The sequence below is a fragment of the Oncorhynchus kisutch genome, linkage group LG15 (assembly GCF_002021735.2).
Source record: "Oncorhynchus kisutch isolate 150728-3 linkage group LG15, Okis_V2, whole genome shotgun sequence".
Classification (NCBI taxonomy): Eukaryota; Metazoa; Chordata; class Actinopteri; order Salmoniformes; family Salmonidae; genus Oncorhynchus; species Oncorhynchus kisutch.
Window position 1 is genome coordinate 59455545 of NC_034188.2, and position 25711 is coordinate 59481255.

Sequence of the window (25711 nt, forward strand, 5' to 3'; positions counted from 1 at the left end):
AAAAAAAAAAGACATAATCAAGTGAAGCCGTGGATAGGGTTTCTGTATTGTCAAGGCTAGGGGGAGTTGTAAGTGTTGATGTGTTAGCCAAGACCAGAACTATCCATTGTATAATGACAACCAAATGCATATGATAACATGTCATTGTGAAAGTTACTAGGTCAGTGTTTTTGGGTAAGGAGATTGGTCAGGACCTGTCGTCAGAAGTGCTCTCAAAATACCCAATGAATGTGGGAGACTGCCCAACAATAGAGGTGGATTACCCGGCATGATGTAGTGGGTCTGTGACTGTTGTTGCAGGGAAGCCAGAACACTTGAATCAGCAAATTCCAGTGACTGAATGAGGTGGATGTGTTGGAGATAGGCTCTGGTGATGTGCCTCTTTGGCTGCATCATCACTTGGGGATCTAGACTGAAAAGCAAACAGTTTGTGCCTCATCATGTTTATCTTTGGCATTCTAAACAGTTTAGTTAAAGGGATAGTTCAGTGATTTTATGTATTTAGATACGTGTTTCCTTAGTGGCGCAGTGGTGTAAGGCACTGCAACGCAGTGCTAGCTGTGCCACTAGAGATTCTGGGTTCGAGTTCAGGCTCTGTAGCAGTCGGCCACGACTGGGAGACCCATGGGGCGGTGCACAATTGTCTCAGTGTCGTTTGGGTTAGGGGAGGGTTTGGCCGGCAGGGATGTCCTTGTCCCATCGTGCACTAGCGACTCCTGTGGTGGGCTGGGTGCAGTGCACGCTGACACGGTCACTGGGTGCAAGGTGTTTCCTCCAACACATTGGTGCGAATGGCTTCCGGGTTAAGTGGGCATTGTGTCAAGAAGCAGTGCGGCTTGGTTGGGTTGTGTTTTGGAGGGCGCACGACTCTTGACATTCGCCTACCCTGAGTCCGTACGGGAGTTGCAGCAAAGAGACAAGACTGTAACTACCAATTGGATACCACAAAATTGGGGGAAAGAAACAGGTTAAAAAATATATGTTTTTCCTTGTCCACAGACTGCTTTCAAGGTAGGGAAACAAATATCTAAATCTGTAAAATTACTGAACTATCCCTTACAGATTGTGGTTTTATGAGTATGTGTTATTACAGTTAAAGAGCCTAGCCAACGACTTCCACACATCTGTCAACTTTTTGGCAAATCTAAGATAGGTTGCAGGCCTACATACAGTAGCTAGCCAGCAAACACACAACTACCACACAACATTGTTTCAATGCTGATTCAAAGTTGCGGGCCTCAACATTCAAATACTACTTTATAACGACCAAATTGGACAACTTTTGAGTTGGTCATTGGTTGCTACTGCTCCCTACTGTATGGGGGAATCATCTGACTACTTGTCTCCACATCATTGACATTAAACACATGTGACCAAAACACAAAGAACACAATATTCACGTGTTATTTATTTGTGCGCAGATGAATGTATACATGGTATACAAATGCAGCTGACGAAAGAACAAGTCTTTTGCTGTACATGATGCAAAAGAAAATGAAATAGCTACAATTCCAAAGAATACAGGAACCATCTAAAAGATGGAGACAAGACTGAACCAAGACTGTCAAATAGACAACAGAATTGTATCATGGGAGTGGATTCTCTCTTCTAGGTAGGTGCCCTTATTTACAGTGGGTCTGAATGGAATGTAGAGCAAAACAAAATGCCTTTTGTCACTTTCCTATGCATTGCAATAAAACAATTATTATTACATATTAATGTCAATAACACAGGCTTTATTAGAAAAGTCAGTAGAGAGGACAAAGTATCATAAATTGCATCACTAATGATGTGACATGGTCTTTTAAAGTTCCTATTATAATTTACCAGCATTATATTGAAATAGCTGAACTGAACACACTGTAACTAATAGTATTTAATGGAAACTCAAATTCTCAAATGACCATGCAAAAGGGGAAAAGGAAGAATAGTAGTATCCGCTCCACTGCTGGAGGTAAGGAAGCAATGCTATGTCAAGTTCATGTAGTGAATCTGAGATTTGTCTCTTGCAGTACTAAGGGTTACCTCTAATTCAGTATCCTCATCTCTTTGGCGAAAACATGAATAAAATCTGAGCTTTGTGAAATTTGCACTGTTCAAGACACAACATTAAGAGGAAAATGATGCACTGCACAATACAAGTACATTGTTTCTTGAAATGAATCATTAGTTATACAGTACATACAGTACCTTTGATGTTTATATATAAGGTTTCTTTCTCTCAAAATATTTAATTGTTTGGCCAAATTAAAGCTTTCTTGTATCACTGAATTGATTAAAATCGATTCCTAATTGGTTTGATTGCTGGTAATCTTTTCAAGTGTATAGGATATTTCATTAACAAGTTTTCATTATCATCACATGAGAAATATGACTTACTGTTTAATCATGAAAACTGATAAAGTTATATTGTAGGGCTTTTAACAATACTTTTTCAAATGGTTTTAGATTAGAGTAGTAATTTTTGAAATTTTTTTAATGTATTTTTATATCGAACTTATGTCAATGTACCTAATACATTAACAATACTAATAGTACAATTCCATTGTAAATACACAAATATAATTTGAAACTAGTGCATGGACGAAACAGGTCTTATATTTTGCAGACACAGTACTGCACTTCACATTTCATTAAGATTATTACTGAAAAAATGGGGATGGTGAACTTCAGATGTAGGTAAATCAAGATAACAAACATCCTGCTCCAATGATAATCCAGTGACTGATTTGAAGTTGATTGAGTCTCTTGTGTCATATACAGTAAATAGTCTATAGACCCATATAGACTGTACCTAGACCAGCACTGTGTGTGTGTGCATGTGTGTTTTACTCTTTGTCTCACTAGAGGTAGACTGGCTGTGGCTGTGTCAAAAATCGTTATTGCGTACTCCCAACTAAAATAATACGCTATGTACTAACCGTACTGCATACTATTTAGAACATACTGTTTAGTGAAAATGTATGCAGTAATGAACAAATATCAACATACTAGGCTCATCCATACCGAGAGGGTGTCATCTAATGCATAGCTGGGTTGTCCCCCGCCTTTCGTTTATTTTGGTACAGCAGTTCCCCTTTTCTGATTATCAGCTGATGTCAAACTCACATGGATCTAATAAACACGAGAATCTTCTTCAATAGTGTGCAGCGAATTCATATTATATCAAAAGCCGAAAGAAGTATGGCATCCTGGCATTAAAAACACTCAATATTTGAAATGTCACATACAATAAAACGTTATATTTTCGCATACGCAAAGACCCTACTACTTAGGACACAAGTACGAGTAGTTGGACACAGCCAGTAACTCCAACTCAACTGAAATGGTCCCACAGTTTGTACCTCTACCACTTTCTTTCCCTTAGCTGTTTCAAATACCATTTTGTCATCACAGTCCGCCACAACAATGCCATGCACTATGGGAGTCCGTCAGAACCTTATAGGACAGCGAATGGGTTTTCTTTTCAAGAGCATCACTGGAACAACACAAAGAGTCAGCAGACATAGAACTTCTCTAACATGGCTGCACTGTGCAGAAATCTAGTTCCTGTGGCTTCTTCATACCAGCACAGTGCTCTCTGGGTAGGTGCAAGCCAGTCTGAGTAGTGCAACGCAGCGGCCTCCGTTTGAAGCCCCTCCCGCATGTCTTGGAGCACGACGACCACTGGCCTATGTCCCACATGGGACAGGGGTCCCCACATACCCTGGTGGCAGCCGGCCTCTGTAAGCTGTCACAGTCCGTGGCTGTTTTGCCCTCTGGGTCCGTACACTGAACCCGTCTACTCTGGAGCCCATTCCCACAGGTCACGGTGCACTCTTCCCATGCCCCCGTCGACCACATGTTCGGGGGAATGGACTTGTGCGACGGCCCCTTCAGCTCCACCTTGTTGCTGTCCATTAGGACGCTGTTCTGCGAGTGGCTCCTCCCCACTTTCTTCAAGATCTTCTCCTCCTTGTGGTGCTCCCGAGCCAGGTAGAAGGAGTATCGGACCCGGGGCGGGGTCATCTTCCCCACCGAGAGGACCTCCACGGTCAGGGCTTCCTGGAGAGGCCTGGTGGCCTGGAGGATCTCCACAGCACTAGTGGTGCCGCTGTAGCGCAGCAGGCTGCCCTTCACAATGATGTCCCGCTCCACCGCTGACACCACATAGTTCCCATTCAGAAGGTATTTGCCGTGTCGGTTCTTCACCGCTAGGTAGTTGTCGTCGTTAACCAAGGCCCTGTAGCCACGCTGTCGGATGTCAATGTTGGACGCTCCCACAGGCAACATCACCACAAAGTTGTAGCCATGCCTGAAAAAATTATGGTGACATAAAGTATGGTGACATAAAGTCTGGTGACACAAATTATGATGACAAAAGTATGCTGACATAAAGTATGCTGACATAAGGTATGCTGACAAAAGTATGATGACTAAAGTATGATGACATAAAGTATGGAGACATAAAGTATGGTGACAAAGTATGGTGGCATAAAGTATGGTGGCATAAAGTAATGTGGCATAAAGTATGATGACATAAAGTATGATGACAAATGTATGATGACAAAGTATGGTGGCATAAAGTATGGTGGCATAAAGTATGGTGGCATAAAGTATGGTGACAAAGTATGATGACATAAAGTATGATGACATAAAGTAGAAGATTCTTGTATACATTGAGAACAGCATACTGTGTGCTGGTCACTTACATGGGTTTGGTGAATAATCCGGACACTTTCTTGCATCTTTGGTTGTCCCCTCCACACACACCACACTTGTCATACTTCTTATTGGAGCTGAGCTTGCCGTCACAGCCCGCCTTGATACATTTCCCTTGGACACACACTGCAGAGGTGTCGGGAGAACAGGGTGTTCCATCAACAACCTGTAGGTGTGAGTAGATTGAGAAATATATTAGTGAGAGTGAGAGGAAGCGGGCTTGTGTGTGTGTGTGTGTGTGTGTGTGCGTGTGTGCGAGTGTGAGGTTGTGCATGTGTGTGTGCGTGTGTGAGGGTGTGATGTGTGAGGTTGTGCGTGTGTGTGTGCGTGTGCGTGTGTGAGGGTGTGAGGGTGTGCGTGCGTGTGTGAGGGTGTGATGTGTGAGGGTGTGCGTGCGTGCGTGTGTGAGGGTGTGATGTGTGAGGGTGTGCGTGCGTGCGTGTGTGAGGGTGTGATGTGTGAGGGTGTGCGTGCGTGTGTGAGGGTGTGATGTGTGAGGGTGTGCGTGCGTGCGTGTGTGAGGGTGTGATGTGTGAGGGTGTGCGTGCGTGTGTGAGGGTGTGATGTGTGAGGGTGTGCGTGCGTGCGTGTGTGAGGGTGTGATGTGTGAGGGTGTGCGTGCAGGGCTTAACATGAACTTGTCCTTCAGAAAATATTTTTTACTTGTCCGAAAGCTCATGTCAAAAAATGGTTTGTAACACAATGCGCCAAAAAGGTAACTGGAAATAGTGTTGTATGCTGCATGGAACCATTTTACAAAATAAAATGTAGCATCATCATTATTATGCCTATTAGCACAGAGAAAATCAGACAAAAATGTATGCTACCCTCTGCCTACTGGCTTCTTTGCAGATTCAAGACTGTCTCAAAATACGACATTGCCCCTTTAAAGGCCCAATGCAGCCCTTTTATAGCAATATCAAATCATTTCTGCGTAACAATTAAGGACCTTACTGTAACTTTACAAAAGTCTCTTTTTAGCAATTTGCTAGGACTGTTTGGGAGCGGTCTGAGTCGGGATGGGAAAACTGAATACCAGCTGAAATTGGCAGGGAGGTTTGGAACTCTCTTTGTTATTGGTCTATTAACCAATTTATTGCATGGTGATGTCACCATGGAAAGCCGAAACTCCCGCCAATGCAAACCTGCTGATTAGATTGTATTTTCAACCAGCAACTACCAGGAAATAACACTGAGCAATTATTTTCACACTTTTACAGTGTTTTATCAGCTGATATAAAACAATGTAAAAAAATAATGTTGACTGCACTGCACCTTTAAGTCTCTTCTCAAGGATGATTGCAACATTAGGGTTACAATTACAACAAAATACTTTTCATGTCTTTATAAAATAATTTTCTAATTCAAAGAATCAGGTGGCAAATGGCTAAAGTAGGCTACTTCAAAGCAAGGTAACTAACTAAGACATGTTTACATTCAGGTTTCAGGGGATATCTATTGACAGCATGGGAGATTGTCAATTCTAAGAATATATTTTAAAGCCAATGTGGAATAGAGGGGAATCCCCGCTTTCCAACAGTGTCAGATTTCTCTTTTCAGCTCCCAATACTCAGCGCTGGAGAGACAGTTTTACAACCGGAGTACGTAGCATTGGTTTATTAAGGCACCCATTCATCAACTGCATGTCGGCCATTTGCAGTGTGCCAGTAGAAGGTTTTAAGGGACATCGGACTTGCCAATGACATTAACACATGCTAATAGCTAAATAGTTAACTATTGATATAACTAGCCAGGCTACACGATATGTGTTGAATTAGCTATCTAATTAGCCTGTAGTCTATCATTTTTTTATAGGCTAGGGCCTCTCACTGGCACACATGCACAAGCATACACCATAACTTTTCCAGGACTTCCATGACCGTACAACCTCTGTTGCTGACCAGAAATGTGTCATAACTGTGCAAATAACTCACTAATTAGTAAGGAATATCAATATGTGCAAACCCAGCTACACTCGGCTCTGCGACTTGATCTCAAAAGCTTGCAACCGGGAATGTTTGAAAGACCGCTCCTGTCAATGCAATACAATCCTACTTGATGTGCTCTGCAGAAATTGGGAGAAGAGCAATACTTCGCATCCAGAGGACAATGAACCAATTCTTATCCAATTCTGATTGGAGTAATTGTTAGATGTTGTGATTTTTGAACTGACTCAAATCTATATTATTATTGCCCAACTTTTTTTACTTGTCCCTGAAAAGCGTTAATGTTGGTGTGTGTGCGTGCATGTGTATATGCATGCGCATGTGTGAGAGAGATAGAGTAGAGAGAGAGAGGAAACAGAGAGAGGTTCCATTCTAAAAGACCACAAATGGATCCACACTTTCTATCCAGCAACTATCTGGACCATCTAAGGACAGAACAGCAAACAAGCAATACAAATATCAGAGAGCTCAAAGAGAAAGGGCGGTCTGGTATGTATTGATATAAAAGCTTGTTTCACCGGTTGGCTGTGTAAATACTTGCTGACATACAACAGCTGTACCTCTCTCTCTCTCTCTCTCTCTCTCTCTCTCTCTCTCTCTCTCTCTCTCTCTCTCTCTCTCTCTCTCTCTCTCTCTCTCTCTCTCTCTCTCTCTCTCTCTCTCTCTCTCTCTCTCTCTCTCTCTCTCTCTCTCTCTCTCTCTCTCTCTCTCTCTCTCTCTCTCTCATTCTCTGAAAACATGGTTACATTGGTTACGATGGTTGTCACCTACAACATCGTGCTTAACTCTTCATTGACAGTGCCACCTGCCATTACATCACTAAATGTGAGACAGACAGTGTTTGTTGGGTAACACTTCACTTGACACCCAGCGTCATAACAAGTTATGACACAATCATAACCATGTCATAATATGTCATAACAGCTGATATAACTTGTCCTAACCTGTCATAATGTGGTCATAACACTGTCATGACATATATTTACACCTGTTGTGACCATATATTGTGTTATTTTATGTCTGGTTATCACACTTACATAAGAGTGTCAAAACCCACAAAACCTTACACCATAGCCTATGTGTCAACAGTATGCTTATGCTTATATAATATCATTTTTAAAATATCATTGTCAGACATGCACCGACCCCAATGCTCTGCAGGAGCAGATTTCAGGAGCAGGACAAGACACCCTCTTTGTGACTGATGACTGACATAAGGGCATGTACGTGATAGGCCTATCTGGCTTATATGATTATGATGGTCATAATGCTTCTTGACGGTGTCATAAAGTGTATTTTCTTAGTCCAAGTAAAGTGACACAGGTCATAGTGCTTCATGACATTGTCATAAAGTGTATTTTCTACAAGTTATTTAAAATATGATGAAAAAACATGACTGTTAACATGACTGTTAAGAAACAAACTTTAAACGAAAGGAAACTTCTTGGCAGGGGAACAAACTAATTTGATTAAATGTGGGTTTTGACACTCTTATGTAAGTGTCATAACCAGCCATGAAATTACTAAATATATGTCACAACAGGTGTAAATATATCTGTCATGACAGTGTTATGACCATATTATGACAGGTTATAACAAGTTATGTCAGCTGTTATGACATTGTTATGACCGCGTCATAACGTGTTATGACACTGGGTGTCAAGTAAAGTGTTACCGTTTTGTTGTTTGTTGGTGCAATCTGTTACCGCAGGCCAGGAGAAGTTAATTTCTCAACAGCCTTTCTCAGCAGGTTGCTACTGCAGTCTGCAGGTACTCACCTTTGGAGCAAGGACATAGAAGTAGCCTGTTCCATTGGCCCTGCAGATGAGCTTGCACTTGTCCTTGGGTGACACTCCAGAATATTTGGGGACCCACACCACAGACGCTGAGAGCCTGTTGGTGTTGAGGTTGAATCCGTTGAACGCCTCACACTGCTCCTCGCGGAAGCTTTTGCCTATGGATTGTATGCTTATTAGTAACGGGGATCCATACGAGTACACATCTCTAAAAAAAAATGTGGGTCATCCTTTAATGAAGCAACGTATAAAGGCATTATAGGACATGAATAAAGTCTTCATGAGCACTACATACACGCTTGACATGAAAAGTAAAAGAATAAGATGTTTTATTGTCGGACAGGTGCACTGAAACATGTTGATTACATCTGGTACTTTGCCAAATGTGACATTACCTTTTGTGACTGTTCATATAACATAACATTTGCTTATGAATGATTTCTGAAGCTTTTCTATACGCTTTATCAAGGACTTGTGTCTTTCTTTAACATGTCAAATTGTAATTTTAAAGTGGGACATTCAGGTTTCACACTCAGGTTTCATTTAGCATATTTTTACATATTAGCATGTCAGCAAATCTTATTTATTGTGGTAAAGAAGCTAAATGCTTCCAGTTTTCAAAATCATGTAATTAAGGATTATTTAAAACTTCACAATGAGTTCTACCTGATTCTGGGCAGACGTCCAAATTGCAGGAGCGATACTTCACACGGAGTCCTTTGCAGTATTTCCCCCCATATTCTGGAACAGGGTTGTTACAGTCTCTTTTGGCAAGCTGAACTCCTCCTCCACAGGTTCTGGAACATGACCCATACACACCCCACTTCCCCCATCCACCGTCCACCTGTAGGAGAACCACACACATTTAGAACCTGCAGTCTAAATTACATGTACAGCCTATAGTTACATTATAGTATACATTTAGAAATAGAGGTTCCAGTACATATTATTATTAAGATATAGATGTTTCATTGTTGTTAGATTGTGAAATCATTGTATTCATTGTGAGATCAGTCTCTACCAACATCTGCATCAATAGCAGTAACTAAGCAGATCAGAACACAGACAGTGAGTGTGCTCACCTTGGTCTTAGTGGTGTTGTTCTTGTCGGTGCACACCCCTCGGAAACAGAGCTTACTGTTGCCACAGCTGGTGCCATCGGCCCAGGGGAAATGACGTGTCTGGCAGACCAGTTGGCCTCTGGCCTTGCCCGTGCACCACAGCTTGGAGCAGTGCTGCATGTAGGGACAGGGCTTGGAGCCCGTACCGAAGGCCAGCTCACATTGGCGGTGGAGGCTGTAGTTGGTGCCTGGGAGGCTCTCGGGCAGAGCCAGCAGCTTTTGGGGCTGATCCAGAAGACAGTCCCCTTTTTAAGAAAAACAACCACAGTGTCAAGATATCAGCCGTGCAAAGCCAGCCAGGTTGAAGACAATTGTTATGGTTTATATCTGAGAGTGACAGGTGTTGTCGTAGGAAGCAATATCTCTGCACTGTTATTCAAAATTCCCTTGCAGTTGAACAAAGCAGTCTTCACTCCTCTTAATCAGAGTTTTTCAAGATTTGTAAACCATTACATGATCATCTTTTCCAGCCCAAATAAGTACAAATACCTGTGCAAAAAAACCTGTGCAACATTAAACAAGCATTGGAACTCTTTATACGTCAGTCAGCTAATGCAGACGTTGAACAGGGACAGTATTGGGAATGAGCGGCCCATGAACTCCAGTGCTATTACTGCTAATTGCATGACCTCATTTAACAACTCCAATAGTTCAAACTGTTTAGATTTGTTGCAAGGGTGAGAACAAAGTCTAATCTTTTTCAAAGTGTGTGTGGGGGGGGGGGGGGAGCATAGAGTATATATATTCGCATGACAGCTACAATTTACACAGGCAGAACTCACACACACACACGCACATGCACAACAGCTGCAATTGACAGAGACCGAGCTGAGTGGCTGACTGACCATGGCCTCTGTCCAGGAAGTCTGTAATGATGGCTGCGCTGCACACAGACCAGGGGTTGGCACGGTCGATCTGGATCAGCGTGGGGGACATCATGTGGTTGTCCTTGAGCTTCCCAAACACCTCCTTGCAGGCATTCACATTGTCATGGGGCATGTTGAAAACATGGCCTGGAGGACAGAAAAAATAGCACAAGGAGGAAATATGACCAGGACGACTATAAAATCTAAAAAAAAATTGAATATTGGTTATGGGGTACTAGGTTCATTTCATCATCATAATTTGAATCAGTGTCAATCATCATCAACAAAATCCAATAATGTTCTAAATCACGGGTCAAAAAAAAAACACAGACAGAGGGTCTGCTGGTTTTTGCTCCTCCATTGTACTTGATCGATTAAATATGGACACTAATTAGAAAGGAACTCCTCACCTGGTTGTTTATGTCTTAATTGAAAGGAAAAAACAAAAACCCGCAGACACTAGGCCCTCCATGGAATGACATGACACCCATGTATTAATTAGAGGATGATTTAAATAAGAGGAAAAATTACATCTCTGCTCAACAAGCCATTGAGACCTTTCTACTGTTGAGCAGTGGTTTGTTTGCAGATATTTCCCCCTTTTATGAAGTTTGCAATGTCCATTTGTTTTGCTCAGCCTGCTGTAGCTCATGGTGCTAGCCTGGCTTAGTACCATTTGCTTATGTTTGTAATGAAGACCGCTGACAGTGGAACATAATCACAGATTCATTGGGACGAGAACAAGGACACTCAAGGAGGTTCACTAGTCTTCTAGTGTTATCATTGAGGCGGTGTGCCCTAGTAGGAGGTCCACTGTGTGCAGCTCACCCTGCACTAACATAAATAACATGACAATATCTACTTCAGCTAAGCTTCCCAGAAAAGCAATGAAAACAAGCAAGCATCCCTACAAAAGTGCTCAAAATAGCCCACGTTAACATTTGTAGCTTAAGAAACAAGGTTCATGAAATGAATAACTTGCTAGAAACAGATTACATTCATATTCTGACTATCTCTGAAACTCACTTAGATTATACATTCGATGATACAGTGGAAGCAATACAAGGTTATAACATTTAAGAAAAGACAGAAATGCCAATGGTGGGGGTGTTGCTGTTTATATTCAGAACCACATTCCTGTAAAGCTTAGAGATGACCTCATGTTAAATACTTATGAAGTAATATATGGCTACAGGTTCATCTGCCTCATCTAATGTCCATTCTTGTGGGAAGTTGCTATAGACCACCAAGTGCTAACAGTCAGTATATTGTTAACATGTGTGAAATTCTTGATAATGTATGTGATATCAACGGAGAGGTATATTTTCTGTGTGATTTAAATATAACCTGAACCAGGTTGCAGGCACTGGTTACAGTTTGAATCTTTTTCTTGAGTGGGCAGCTTGATGAAAGTCAATATTTAAACCAACATGTATTGATCACATCATTACTAATGCTGGAGAAATGTGCTTGAAAGCAGTATCCAGATCCATCGGATGTAGTGATCACAATATAGTAGCCATATCTAGGAAAACCAAAGTTCCAAAGGCTGGGACTAATATAGAGTGTATAAGAGGTCATAAAATACGTTTTGTAGCGATTCCTATGTTGTTGATGTAAAACATATTTGTTGGTCCATGGTGTGTAATGAGATGCAAACGGTCGCTGCACTTGACACATTTATGAAACTGCTTATCCCAGTTACTAATAAGCATGCACCCATTAATAAAATGACTGTAAAAAGTAAAAACTGTTAAATCTATGTAGATTGATGAGGAATTGAACAATTGTATGGTTGAGAGGGATGAGGAAAAATGAATGGCAAATAAGTCTGGCTGTACAAACGATTGGCAAATGTACTGCAAATTGAGAAATCACGTGACTAAATTGAATAAAAAGAAGAACAAACTACACTATGAAACAAAGATAAATGACGTAAAGAATGACACTAAAAAACTTGAGCACATTCAATGACATTTAAAAAAAAGTCAAATTGGCTCCATCATTCATTGAATCAGATGGCTCATTCATATCCCAAAACCAATTGATATTGCCTAGTACTTTAATGAAATTTTCATTGGCAAGATTAGAAAATTTATGCATGACAAGCCAGCAACAAACGCTGACACTACACATCCAAGTTATTTTGGCCAAATAATGAAAGACACGCATTGTCATTTTTTATTCTGTAAAGTGAATGTGGAAGAAGTAAAAAATCATTGTTGTGTATCAACAATGACAAGCAACAAGCAAGGGTCTGACAACTTGGATGGAAAATGACTTAGGAGAACAGCGGACGACATTGCCACTCCTTTTTGCCATATTTTAAATTTTAGCCGACTAGAAAGTGTGTTCCCTCAGACCTGGAGGGAAGCAAAAGTCATTCCGCTACCTAAGAATAGTAAAGCCCCCTTTACTGGCTCAAATAGCCAACCAATCAGCCAGTTAACAGTCCTTAGAAATGTTTTGGATTTTTTTTGTTGATCAGATACAATGCTATTTTAGAGTAAATAAATTGAAAACAGACTTTCAGCACGCTTATAGGGAAGGATATTCAATTAGCGCAGCACTTACACAAATGACTGATGATTGCCTGAGAGAAATTGATGATAAAAAGATTGTGTTGTTAGACTTCAGTGAGGATTTTGACATGATCAATCATAGTCTGCTGCTGGAAAAACGTATGGATTTACATCTCCTACTATATTTTGGATAAAGAGCTACCGAACACAGAGGGTGTTCTTCAATGGAAGCCTCTTCAACATAATCCAGGTCAAATCAGGAATTCCCCAGGGAAGCTGTCTAGGCCCCTTACTTTTTTCAATCTTTACTAACGACATTCCACTGGCTTTGAGTAAAGCCAGTGTGTCTATGTATGCGGATGACTCAACACTATACACATCAGCTACTACAGCAATTGAAATGACTGCAACACTTAACAAACAGCTGCAGTCAGCTTCAGAATGGGTGGAACGGAACAAATTATTCCTAAATATTTCAAAAACTAAAAACATTGTATTTGGGACAAATCATTCACTAAACACTAAACCTCAACCACATCTTGTAATAAATCATGTGAAAATTGAGCAAGTTGAAGTGACTACACTGCTTGGAGTAACTGTAATGGTCAAAATATATTGATACAACAGAAGTCTGGGGAGAAGTCTGTCCATAATAAAGTGCTGCTCTACCTTCTTAACAGCACTATCAACAAGGCAGGTCCTACAGGTTCTAGTTTTGTCGCACCTGGACTGCTGTTCAGTTGTGTGGTCAGGTGCCACAAAGAGGAATTTAGGAAAATTGCAATTGGCTCAGAACAGGGCAGCACGGCTGGCTAATATTGCCTGCTAACCTGGATTTCTTTAAGCTAAATATGCAGTTTTTAAAATATATACTTCTGTGTATTGATTTTAAGAAAGGCATTGATGTTTTTGGTTAGGTACACATTGGAGCAAGGACAGTCATTTTTCGCAAATATGCATCGCATCGATTATATGCAACGCAGGACAAGCTAGATAAACTAGTAATATCATCAACCATGTGTAGTTAACTAGTGATTATGATTGATTGATTGTTTTTTATAAGATAAGTTTAATGCTAGCTAGCAACCTACCTTGGCTTACTGTATTCGCGTAACAGGCAGTCTCTTCGTGGAGTGCAATGAGAGGCAGGTGGTTAGAGCGTTGGACTAGTTAACTGTAAGGTTGCAAGATTGAATCCCAGAGCTGACAAGGTAAAGATCTGTCGTAATGCCCCCGAAGAAGGCAGTTAACCCACCGTTCCTAGGCCTTCATTGAAAATAAGAATCTGTTCTTAACTGACTTGCCTAGTTAAATAAAGATGAAATAAAGGTGTAAAAAAATTAAATAATAATAATTCGGCCAAATCGGTGTCCATTGTTACGAACTAATTAAATCGGCCATTCCGATTAATTGATCGACCTCTAATGCATACCCCACAAGACATGCCACCAGAGGTCTCTTCACGGTCCCTAAGTCCATAGCAGACTATGGGAGGTGCATGGGAGTACTACATAGAGCCATGACTACATGGAACTCTATTCCACATCAGGAAACAGATGTAAGCAGTAGAATCAAATTTAAAAAACAGATAGAAACACACCTTATGGAACAGTGGGGACTGTGAAGCAACACAAACATAGGCACAGACACATGTACACACACACATGATAACATACACACTATACATACACTTACACCTGGATTTTGGGTTGTAGATATGTGGTAGTGGAGGCCTGAGGGGCACACACTTAGTGTGTTGTGAAATCTGTTCAGAATGTTTTTGAAATTGTATAACTGCCTTCATTTTGCCAGACCCCAGGAAGAGCAGCTGCTGCCTTCAGCAGCTAATGGGGATCCATAATAAATTCAAATTCTTCACTGCAACTGTTCATGGCAGGACACTTGTGACTAATGTTTGATCCCCATACTTTTCTATTCAAACTCATATAGCCTACATGTTGTAGGGCTAGTATGTATATTATACACTACGTTGTGAAATGTCATGTATTCACTTGAACTCCATCCATTCCACTCCAAATATCAAACCAACCACTTTTCCCAATGCTGTCATAGATTATGAAGTATAATACTCACAGGCAGTAGAAGTAAAATAACAATTTTCTTTGATGGGGAAAAAAAAAAGAAAACAGTTCGATGTTATTGGAAACAAAGTCCTCGGTACCAAGTCATCACATCCCACACGGAAATTACGACTTCACAAATGGATGTAAAATATGACAGGGTCCGTTTTGAAAGGAAATTGTATAATTAGTTAATAGACGTGTGCACCTTAAACCAGTGCCTCTCAATGGGGCCTCACATCTGCTAGTACTTCCCCATCTGTTTTCAGGCTTTACTTCCTTCACAGCCCCACATGGATGACTGAAAACACTTGATCACAACTATCACTTGTCTCATTAATAATACCAGCCTTGACAAAAATGGCTTCAGTGGTAACGAGACCGTTGGACAGAATGACACCCATTTCATTGGATCAAACGAAGAAGGCGAGAAAAGTTCAAGAGTTTTCAATGGGCCTTAGTCCTTTTCCCCCCATTCCATGTCTGACAAATTAGAAATGGTAATCAAATGATGCATGTGGGGAGTCAAGGACCCCCAGGGCAGTTCACACATGGAGAGATTGTGTATGCTCTTTGGTCCGACTTACAACATCTAATTTCTACGGAGATTGATGAACTGTACAGTACATCCACAGCAGACTAGAACTGAATTAGTTAACACCAAATGACATCATCAACACCTATCATCTTTTGTTCAAGACATGCATAATGCCTACAAGTTCACTCTGGCATTAACAATATTCAACATACAAGTCTATTTGGGCAATGCCATGTTATTTATTAGCTGTGAACATCGAAGACGATGAGGTGCCTGATGAAGAGCTCCTTGGCCTGTTTGTCAGATGTCTCTACCTCCCTGCCTGGCTGTTCCATCTATGCTCCCTCCTCTCAAGCTACTACATTATTAACCTCCTATCATCTAAAGCTGTGGAAGACCAACACCCAAGAACTGCCAGATCCCTACATTTGTTTTGTAAATGTTTTTGTTTGTTTTGTTTTTTAAGCGACTTTGATTCTACTTGTATTGAAAAGCGCTATATAAAATAAATATTTGATTATTATTATTATTTTTATTATTTAGTATTCACACGCTATCTAGAACCAATAAAGTTTCTTTGGCTGTCCCCAAAGATCAAATCACCACGATGTGTAAGAGGTGCGTAACTGGCTGCAGTGAAGTCAGGCGCAGGAGAGCAGAACTGGGTAATAACCGGAGCAGTTTAACTTCTCTGGGATATGTGGGATGGTAGCGTCCCACCTCGCCAACAGCCAGTGAAATTGCAGGTCGCCAAATTCAAAACAACAGAAATCCCATAATTAAAATTCCTCAAACATACAAGTATTTTACACCATTTTAAAGATAACATTATTGTAAATGTCTGTTTTCAAATAGGCTTTACGGCGAAAGCACACCAAACGATTATGTTAGGTCAGCACCTAGTCACAGAAAACCATACAGCCATTTTCCAGCCAAGGAGGGCTCACAAGAATCAGAAATAGCGATTAAATTAATCACTAACCTTTAATGATCTTCCTCACATGGCACTCACAGGACTTCATGTTACACTATAAATGTATGTTTTGTTTGATAAAGTTAATCTTTGTCCAAAAACCTAATTTGAAATTTGTGTGTTATGATCAGAAATGCATTGTCTCAAACAAACATCCGGTGAAAGTGCAGCGAGCCACATCAAATTACAGAAATTCTCATAATAAACATTAATAAAAGATACAAGTGTTATGCATGGAAATATAGATAAAATTCTCCTTAATGCAACCGCTGTGTCAGATTTCAACATGGCTTTACAGAGAAAGCATACCTTGCGATTATGTTAGGTCAGCGCTAGTCACAGAAAAACATCCAGCCATTTTCCAAAGAAGGAGAGGTGTCAGAAAAGTCAGAAATAGCGTTATAAATATTCACTTACCTTTGATGATCTTGATCAGAATGCACTCCCAGGAATCCCAGTTCCACAATAAATGTTTGCTTTGTTCGATAAAGTCCATCATTTATGTCCAAATACCTCCTTTTTGTTTGCGCATTTAGCCCAGTAATCCAAATGCATAATCACTTGTTCAGATGAAATGTCAAAAAAGTTATGTTACAGTTTGTAGAAACATGTCAAATGATGTATAGAATCAATCTTTAGGATGATGTTTTCTATCCATATCTACTAATTACATGCATATTCTAGCTTTTGGGCCTGAGTAGCAGGCAGTTTACTCTGGGCACCTTTTTATCCAAGCTACTCAATACTGCCCCCCAGTCCCAAAGAAGTTAATGAGGCAAAACCAACGGCACCCAGAACAACACAATATGGGTTGAAATAACCTGTCGCAAACCAGTCTATAATGTACATACACTTTACAACAAACAATTTCACACACAGACATGGGGGGAACAGAGGGTTATATACATGTCACGTAATGAGGGAATGTAAACCAGGTTTGTGGGAAAACAAGACAAAACAAATGGAAAATGAAAGGTGGATCGGCGATGGCTATAAGACCGGTGACGTCGACCGCCGAACGCTGCCTGAACAAGGAAAGGAACCGACTTCGGAGGAAGTCGTGACACGATGTCACAATAGCAAGTCAATTTAATTCTGGTTTGTAAATACCGAGTTCAGACATGGTTGGTTCTCTGCATGGCTCTATTCTGTATTTAGAAATCAGTATTGTATAATGTAATTGATAGTATGGTATGGATTCGGCGAAAGATGAACAGAGCAAAGTACATAGAGATCCTTGATGAAAACCTGCTCCACAGCACTCAAGAACTCAGACTGGTGCGAAGGTTCACCTTCCAACAGAACAACAACCATAAGCACACAGCCAAGACAATGCAGGAGTGGCTTCGGGACAAGTTTCGAAATGTGCTTGAGTGGCCCAGCCAGAGCCCAGACTTGAACTCGATCGAACATCTCTGGAGAGACCTGAAAATAGCTGTGCAGCAACGCTCCCCATCCAACCTGACAGAGCTTGAGAGGATCTGCAGAGAAAAATGGGAGAATGTCCCCAAATACAGGTGTGCCAAGCTTGAACCGTCATACCCAAGAAGACTCGAGGCTGTAATTGCTGCCAAATGTGCTTCAACGAAGTAGGGTTTGAATACTTTTGTAAATGTGATATTTCCGTTTTGACATATTTATACATTTGCAAACATTTCCAAAAACCTGTTTTTATTTTGTCATTATGGGGTATTGTGTTTAGATTGATGAGGAAAAACATTAATTTAATACATTTTAGAAAAAGGCTGTAACGTAACAAATTGTGTAAAAAGTCAAGGTGTCTGAATACTTTCTGAATGCACTGTATATATACACACCTTCCTAATATTAAGTTGCACCCCCTTTTGCCCTCAGAACATCCTCATTTCGTCGAGGCATGGACTTTAAAAGGTGTCAAAAACGTTCAAGGCTTCCCATAGTTGTGTCATGTTGGCTGGATGTCCTTTGGGTGGTGGACCATTCTTAATACACACGGTAAACTGTTGAGCATGAGAAACACAGCAGCGTTGCAGTTCTGTTATGGACATGAATGGGTTAATAACAAGAGAGTAGTGTTGATGATTTTAGAAACATTTTAGAAAATTGAGTATTTCCATTATTCATTAGATAATCTAGCTAGTCTCCAATGGTCTGCATATTGTTTCCTATGCGTTATTCAGTCTAGCTTTACGACGCTCACAACCTGGAACTAACAGAAAAGCTTTGTTTATACACATTCTGATTTGGTCTATAGGAGAACCCTTTAAAGAACCACTTTTGGTTCTTGGTAAAAAAAACTTTTTGTGCCAGGTAGATCTACCTGGAACCCAAAATGGCTCTCCTATGGGGATAGCCGAAGAACCCTTTTGGAACCCTGGTAGATACCGATAATACACAAGGTAGAGTGATCTTCACTCACCCAATTCATGAGCAGTGGTGAAGGCCGAGGGGAGACCATCATCCTCGATGACAGAGCAGCTTCTCTTGGGATCACACATAGTGCCCACGTCTGCCATGCCTAAGGTGTCACAGGTAGTGGCTCCACACAAGTCCTGTTGCAGGAAACAAATGACATGTGATCATCTGGACAATGTGTGTAGGTATGTAATGTAATTTGTCTTGCATGTATGTGTTGTTATTTCATTGCATATCCACCATCTTTTGGTAGATATTTAAACAGAAAACACTAACAATCCGGTCCATTGTTCTGGTTAGACCCATTTTTAATATATCTCTCCCTCTCTCAATCTGGCCCAGTGAACTAACCCTTTAATCCACAAGATGCTTATGGAATGTTACAGCTGTCAGAGAAGAACAATTACACTGCCACTTGCCAAGAGGTCTGTCTGACAATGGAACTGTTAAAAATGTATTGTACTTGACCATTGTACAATGCTTTTAAACACAAGTTTATTTGATTTGAGTCTGAGAATTATTATCTGATATAACTGCATTGTTCATACAAGCACATTAACACCATACCTCTAGCCTACAATATTAAATTCAATAACCCCCTCTCACAATAAAGTAAATAAACACACTTTAAGGTAATTGTATAGGTCAAGGCATCTTCACCATATAAGTGGGATCATTTTACACCACTTTGATCCAGTTGGACAGATTCAGCCTCAGAATTAAGTGTTATGCACTCAAAGAGAACCAATGCATTAGATTGGTCCCAGCCAAGCTAGGCTTAATGGAAAACAGACAGACTGGCTGAATCCAGGCTGAGCGGCAGGACTAAAGGCTCACAGCTGGAAGTGAGTGGATCATCACAGAGAAATGGATACTTCCCATTCCACCATCGGAGTGTGTCAAATCCTAGCTCTGGTCCAGGCGTTAGTGCTAATGCTGAGCCTGCCATTAGCAAGCTGTGCTGAATTCCTGGACCAGAGCTAGTGAAACCCCTGCCTGGCCTGTTCTACCTGTGCCATTTCAAAACTCAGTGGCATGGTATTAACATGGGTTGAGATCATCGTTGAGTGATAATGCCCGAGAATCCGATGTTTGGAGAATATATTGTGTTGTTAGGCCCGAGTCGAAAGTCGAACGCCGGGAAACCATGCCAATATATCCTCCAAACACTGGCTTTGAGGGCACTATCACTTTTATACGTATTACCAACATATTAAAATCATTTACATATTTTGATTAAAAACGTTGTTTGGATTAATTTATTCATACCATTTCATCCTTCCACAAGATATAGTCCCGACACAAATCCAGGGTTGCTAGAGACAGTCTTTCTGTTCTGGATCTATGGACGCGACCCAGTCTTTTTGTTCTAGATCTATGGACGCGACCCGGTCGTTCACTCTAAATGTTCCATTGCCATACTGGCTGGCAACGTTCTTATCCCTTGCTAGCCTTCCTAGCCAACTATGGCTAACTTACAGTCACGTCAAAATGTGCAGCCAGAATAACAGCAAAGTAGCTGCATTTGCATTTGTTTAAGCTGTGACATTTATTTGGATACATCCATAACAATGAGCTAATGAGGGGGATTTTTGCAGGGCATAGAGAATGTGCTCACTCGTCAGGACACTGTTGTTCAGAGGAGCTAGCCAACAACACAGCTACAGTAACACGATCACTTCAAACTGAAGCTGGAAAGACTGAAAATCGCTGCATTTTGTTTTGCCTTTTTTCTATAGATTTTTTTTTTTATCCATAAAAATGATGCCAATTGATTCATGATTTCGACTAGCTGAGAAACACTGCATGCATGTCTGTGTCGTCCCGACACGTCCATTACTATGGGACAGCAGGAGATCGAACTTTAATATTGAAACAATGTTGCAAATGTTGGAGAGACAAACAGCAAGGTTTATACAAATCTCTGCTGTTGAAAACGAAACGTTAGTCTAAAATAAATGTGAGATAATGTCTATATGCTTTTTATACACAGCTGAATGCTGTTTTAACCAATCAGCATTCAGGATTAGACCCACCCATTGTATAACGTATGATAGAGGCCTCTAGTGGCCAAAAGGCAGTTTTAGCATGGGCAGCGCAATTGAGGGCTTCCAACGTGCTTCTGCCCAGTGACGACCGTCATTTGATTCGAGCCCCACCTGTTTTGCATGTTATTTTGGCATTAGTACGTGTCACATATCAGTTTGACATCAAATAATGTTTTATCTACAGTAGCTTTGATTGGACTGATCATGTCAGCATCATACTTTCAAAAATCTTAGCTAGCAGGCATCATCATGAATCAAGTCGACAATCTACAGGCAAATCCTTTTCAATCCTTGTCAGATGCAGAGAAATAATGAAGAGAAATTATAGATAAACTGTATAGGTGCTCATCGAACATTGTTATAAACATTACACAACCAGTTGGAAATCGAAAATTCAACAATGAGTGGTTTGGAAGGAATCAGTGGATAACTGCAAGCATTGCAAAGCAATCACTAGCCTGCTATTCAGTGAAATGGGTGTGTGGTCTCAAGTCTGGGTTTAAGAGTCTCTTTTCCAAGTTTAAAAGGATAAACAGTCAACATTGGCCATGCTGTTAATCCAGCATGACTTCTGCCGCGCTCAAAACAACAGGAAACTCAGGGAAATCTTACTTTAGTACGTTGAAGACAACTAGGAACTTGAAATAAAACAAGCTCTGACTGGGAAAATACGTTTTGAACAGTCATCCAACTCGGAATTGCAAGTCGGGAACTCAGGCCTCATTTTAGAGCTCCGACCTGAAGATCACCGACGTCATCATGATTCAACCTTGTTTTTTCCACGACTTCTCATTGTCTTGAAAGCACCATCAATCCAGAGAATGCCAGACTTTTATGACAAAGTTTGATGACAACATTTGCCCAAATACAACTGCCGCGCCACCTTCCTGTTCAAGTGAGCACAGCACAACAAGGTTTGTCCGAAAATGTATTGTATGCTGCTGCATAAAATATGTAATATACCAGAGAGATATGTCTACTGTAGCTACGAAAGTAATACTAAATGTATGTTGTGTAGTAAGCTGTTAGCTGTTGGTGGTGCACATCTAGCCTAAAGCCTGTTTCAGAGAAATGTCATCATCGAATATTGTAAAAGCTTTCATTGTCTGCTTATATGCCCCCTTTATTTATCCTATGGTTCTGACTTGGTGTACAGGGAGAATAATGTAAGAATGGCCCATGCTCTGAATTAACAGGGGTACCTTCTTAAAAGTCCATTTGTGGAATTTCTTTCCATCTTAATGCATTTGAGCCAATCAGTTGTGTTGTGACAAGGTAGGGGTGGTATACAGAAGATAGCCTATTTGGTAAAAGACCAAGTCCATATTATGGCAAGAACAGCTCAAATAAGCAAAGCGAAATGACAGTCCATCATTACTTTAAGACATGAAGTTCAGTCAATCTGGAAAATGTCAAGAACTTTTAAAGTTTCTTCAAAAGCAGTCAAGCAAAAACCATCAAGCGCTATGATGAAACTGGCTCACATCTCAACATCAGCTGTTCAGAGGAGACTACGTGAATCAGGCCTTCATGGTTGAATTGCTGCAAAGAAACCACTACTAAAGGACACCATTAATAAGAAGACACTTGCTTGGGCCAAGAAACATGACCATTGGACATTAGACCGGTGGAAATCTGTCCTTTGGTTTGATAAGTCCAAATTTGAGATTTTTGGTTCCAACTGCTGTGTCTTTGTGAGATGCAAAGTAGGTGAACAGATGATCTCTGCATCTGTGGTTCTCACCGTGAAGCATGAAGGAGGAGTTATGATGGTGTGGGGTTGCTTTGCTGGTGACACTGTCTTGAGAGAATGCCAAGAGTGTGCAAAGTCGTCATCAAGGCAAAGGGTAGCTACTTTGAAGAATTTGTTTAACACTTTTTTGGTTACTAAATGATTCCATATGTGTTATTTCATAGTTGTGATGGCTTCACTATTGTTGTACAATGTAGAAAATAGTCAAAATAAAGAAAAACCTTTGAATGAGTAGGTGTCCAAACTTTTGACTGGTACTGTATATATTTTCTAAGGCATTAAATGAGGCTGAATAAACTGTTTTGCTGCCAGAAAAGGCTACGCTGATAGCCAGCTGTAGCAGTGGTAAGGTGTTGGGACTCTGCTGTTGAGACAGCTTTATGTAGGCCCTAACAGTTTGTGGGCACCGTTTGTCACCGTTATAGTGCAATTAATGTATGTTTAGTGTTGTGTTGTGTAGTGGCTTTGCTGGCATGCATACATTTTTTTCACTTTGCCCCACCAAAATGTACATGCTAAAATCGCCACTGCTTCCGCCAATTTAAAGTAGTCAAAGTAGTCAAATGGGTGGGGATTCCTATGGGTTGTAGCCTCAATGTCGCTGCCCATGCTGTCACAGACGCTATAATGGCACAGATATAAAGCTGAGTCCGCTATCTATCTCTATGGTTGGGATGGAAAAATAGGTGACTGGCTAGACACATTCTGAAAGATGTGCAACAGTCGTTGTTCATATGGTTCATCTTGTTCCATGAGCATGTTTTTGGCTCAGTGATCACGATTGTGGGGGCCTTTATGCTAAATGTTTTGCAATGTGATTCATGATAGGAAAAAGGAGGTGGACTTTTAAGATGTGAAGACAGATGAGTTGCTTTTCAGCTGTGCAGTTAGTTGTAAGCAATGTTTTCATTTTTTTCTCATAGAGATGCATAGAGTAAAAATTGGAATTGGAAGTGTAATTTTAATTTACTTCCTTAATTAACTGAAAAGGAATTGACACCCAAACCCACCTTGTCTCAGCATTATCAGGCTGCATGTAACACACAGGGATGTGTCTATAAAAGAGCACTTAGTATTGTATTTGGAGATAATGTATTGGGTGACAATGAGATAATAATTCAAAATGTAAATATTTGATGATTGCATGGAAGCTAATCTGCAAGTAAACATTGACACCTGGCTGCAACTCACCACACCTTACCTGTTTGGTGAATAGGATTGCAGTGTCCCAGTATTCAGGGTGCTTGTCATCGTATTTGTTTAAATTTTTCTGCCAAGAACAGAAACTGCGCAGAGTGAGGGCAGCATTGGTGGAAACCTTGGGTCCTTTCTCTGTTTCGTTGATCACCATGAAGCCCACTACCACTATGTTTATGGAATTCATGATGCTGGGGTGCTTGTAAAGCCTTGAAGCAACAGACATCAGGGTCAACAGGTAATGTTTCAAGTCGTCCCCGTGGAATTTGGCCATAGACTCATCAGCCACGACAAGAACCTCCACAAACCTAGGGATGGAGGCAAACCTTTTGGATCTACCCAGGCTCTTCAATACAGTTTCAGTCAGGCTGTCCATCTCCAGTCCTTTCATGCGTTTATATTTCTCAAAAGACCCTGGAAGGTTTTGGGTCAAACCAGGTTCTACTCCACACCTGTTCGTGGTGGTATTGCCACTGGAGTCCCTGTCGCGTCCCCGGCGACGTATGACATGGGTTCTTCTCTCAGTATTCACTGTATATCCTCCTCTGGTCCTTTCGTTCCCAAGTGGATTGATGAAATATTCCATGCCCTGGTAAGAAAAAGCGCCTTGTAAGCCTTTGCACAGGCTCAGCGCAGCATACGATTCCTTGTCTGCATTGACATCGCCGGAGTAGAAGCAGTGGTTCAGGTCTGTGGTTGCAGAGGAAGTTGATGCTAAGGAGCCGCTGTGAGGAGTGATGTTGGGCGCAATAAATGTAGAATCCGGTGAAAGGTTTAGATAACATTCTTGCCTGAAAGCAGTAATTTTAAAAACAATTAGCTGGTCATTCATTCTCCCCTCCGTCTGTCGAATAGTATGTCTTTCTAAATGTTGATGATCTAATCGAACAGGTACGCAAAAATCTATTTCCATGCAATAATTAAATTTAGCATATAATAGGACATCCATAAAAATAAACAGAGAGCCAATAAACATAGACATCTTTGTAATACAAAAACTATTATTTATCGATAAATCCGCCACTGTCCTTGGTGGTACCACGTCTGCATGTGAGGTTGACAATCCAGTGCGCTGTGTCACAGAGCCGCAGTTGGGCGTCCTCAAAGGATGAAAGACCAAAAGATGTGATCGATTCCCATCTTGAACCAGACTATTGAGCCCAGACTGCTCTTTGGACTTTGTGAGTTTGACTCTCTGGAGTCATGTTCATAAACATTGAGAACTGTCAACGGAAATTCGGGGAGGTGCTGAGAAAAGCTAGTTGGACATAGTCTATCCCCTTGGTTTATGCTTTTAAACCGCAGCCACTTGTAGCGCTCTAAATATTATTATCACATGTGGCAAGAGCTGAACTGTCTCGTCCCACTATCAGAACCAAAAGTGCGTCTCTGACGCGATAGGTTGAACACTCATCACCTACCACAAAAGTACAGTTTTGGTAAAAAAAAAAAAAAACATTGTTCAGACCAATTGTACAGTGTGAGTTATAGATTCAGGTGAAACTAATATGACTTAATCTGGCATAACTAATCGATTAATTAAACTATAATATTTTACAATCTAATTATCGTACAGGGTAACTAGGCTTAATGACCTAACAGTTCAAATTCCATGCGTAATGCAAGTACACCCAAGATTGATTGAGAAATAGTCTAATAATATTTCCAACAAAAATCACTTATGTTTCTCTAACCTGTTCCAGTGTGCAGTACATAGGCTATAGCTTAAAAAAGAGCGACACCTGTTGCGCCTGCAGTAGAGTGCCCATCTCTGG

General features: G+C 40.8%; 1 protein-coding gene across 1 annotated transcript; it reads right to left on the reverse strand.

The window, feature by feature from the left end:
* Positions 1–1388: 1388 nt before the first annotated feature.
* On the reverse strand, positions 1389–25125 carry LOC109905606 (A disintegrin and metalloproteinase with thrombospondin motifs 15-like). The gene is made up of 8 exons (XM_020503073.2): positions 23941–25125; positions 18943–19075; positions 10410–10577; positions 9526–9809; positions 9110–9287; positions 8426–8601; positions 4692–4867; positions 1389–4294 (listed from the first exon to the last, which is right to left on the reverse strand). The coding sequence occupies exons 1-8, from the start codon at positions 24916–24918 to the stop codon at positions 3517–3519; spliced, it is 2871 nt and encodes a 956-aa protein (XP_020358662.2). The 5' UTR covers positions 24919–25125; the 3' UTR covers positions 1389–3516.
* Between the last annotated feature and the right edge of the window lie 586 nt (positions 25126–25711).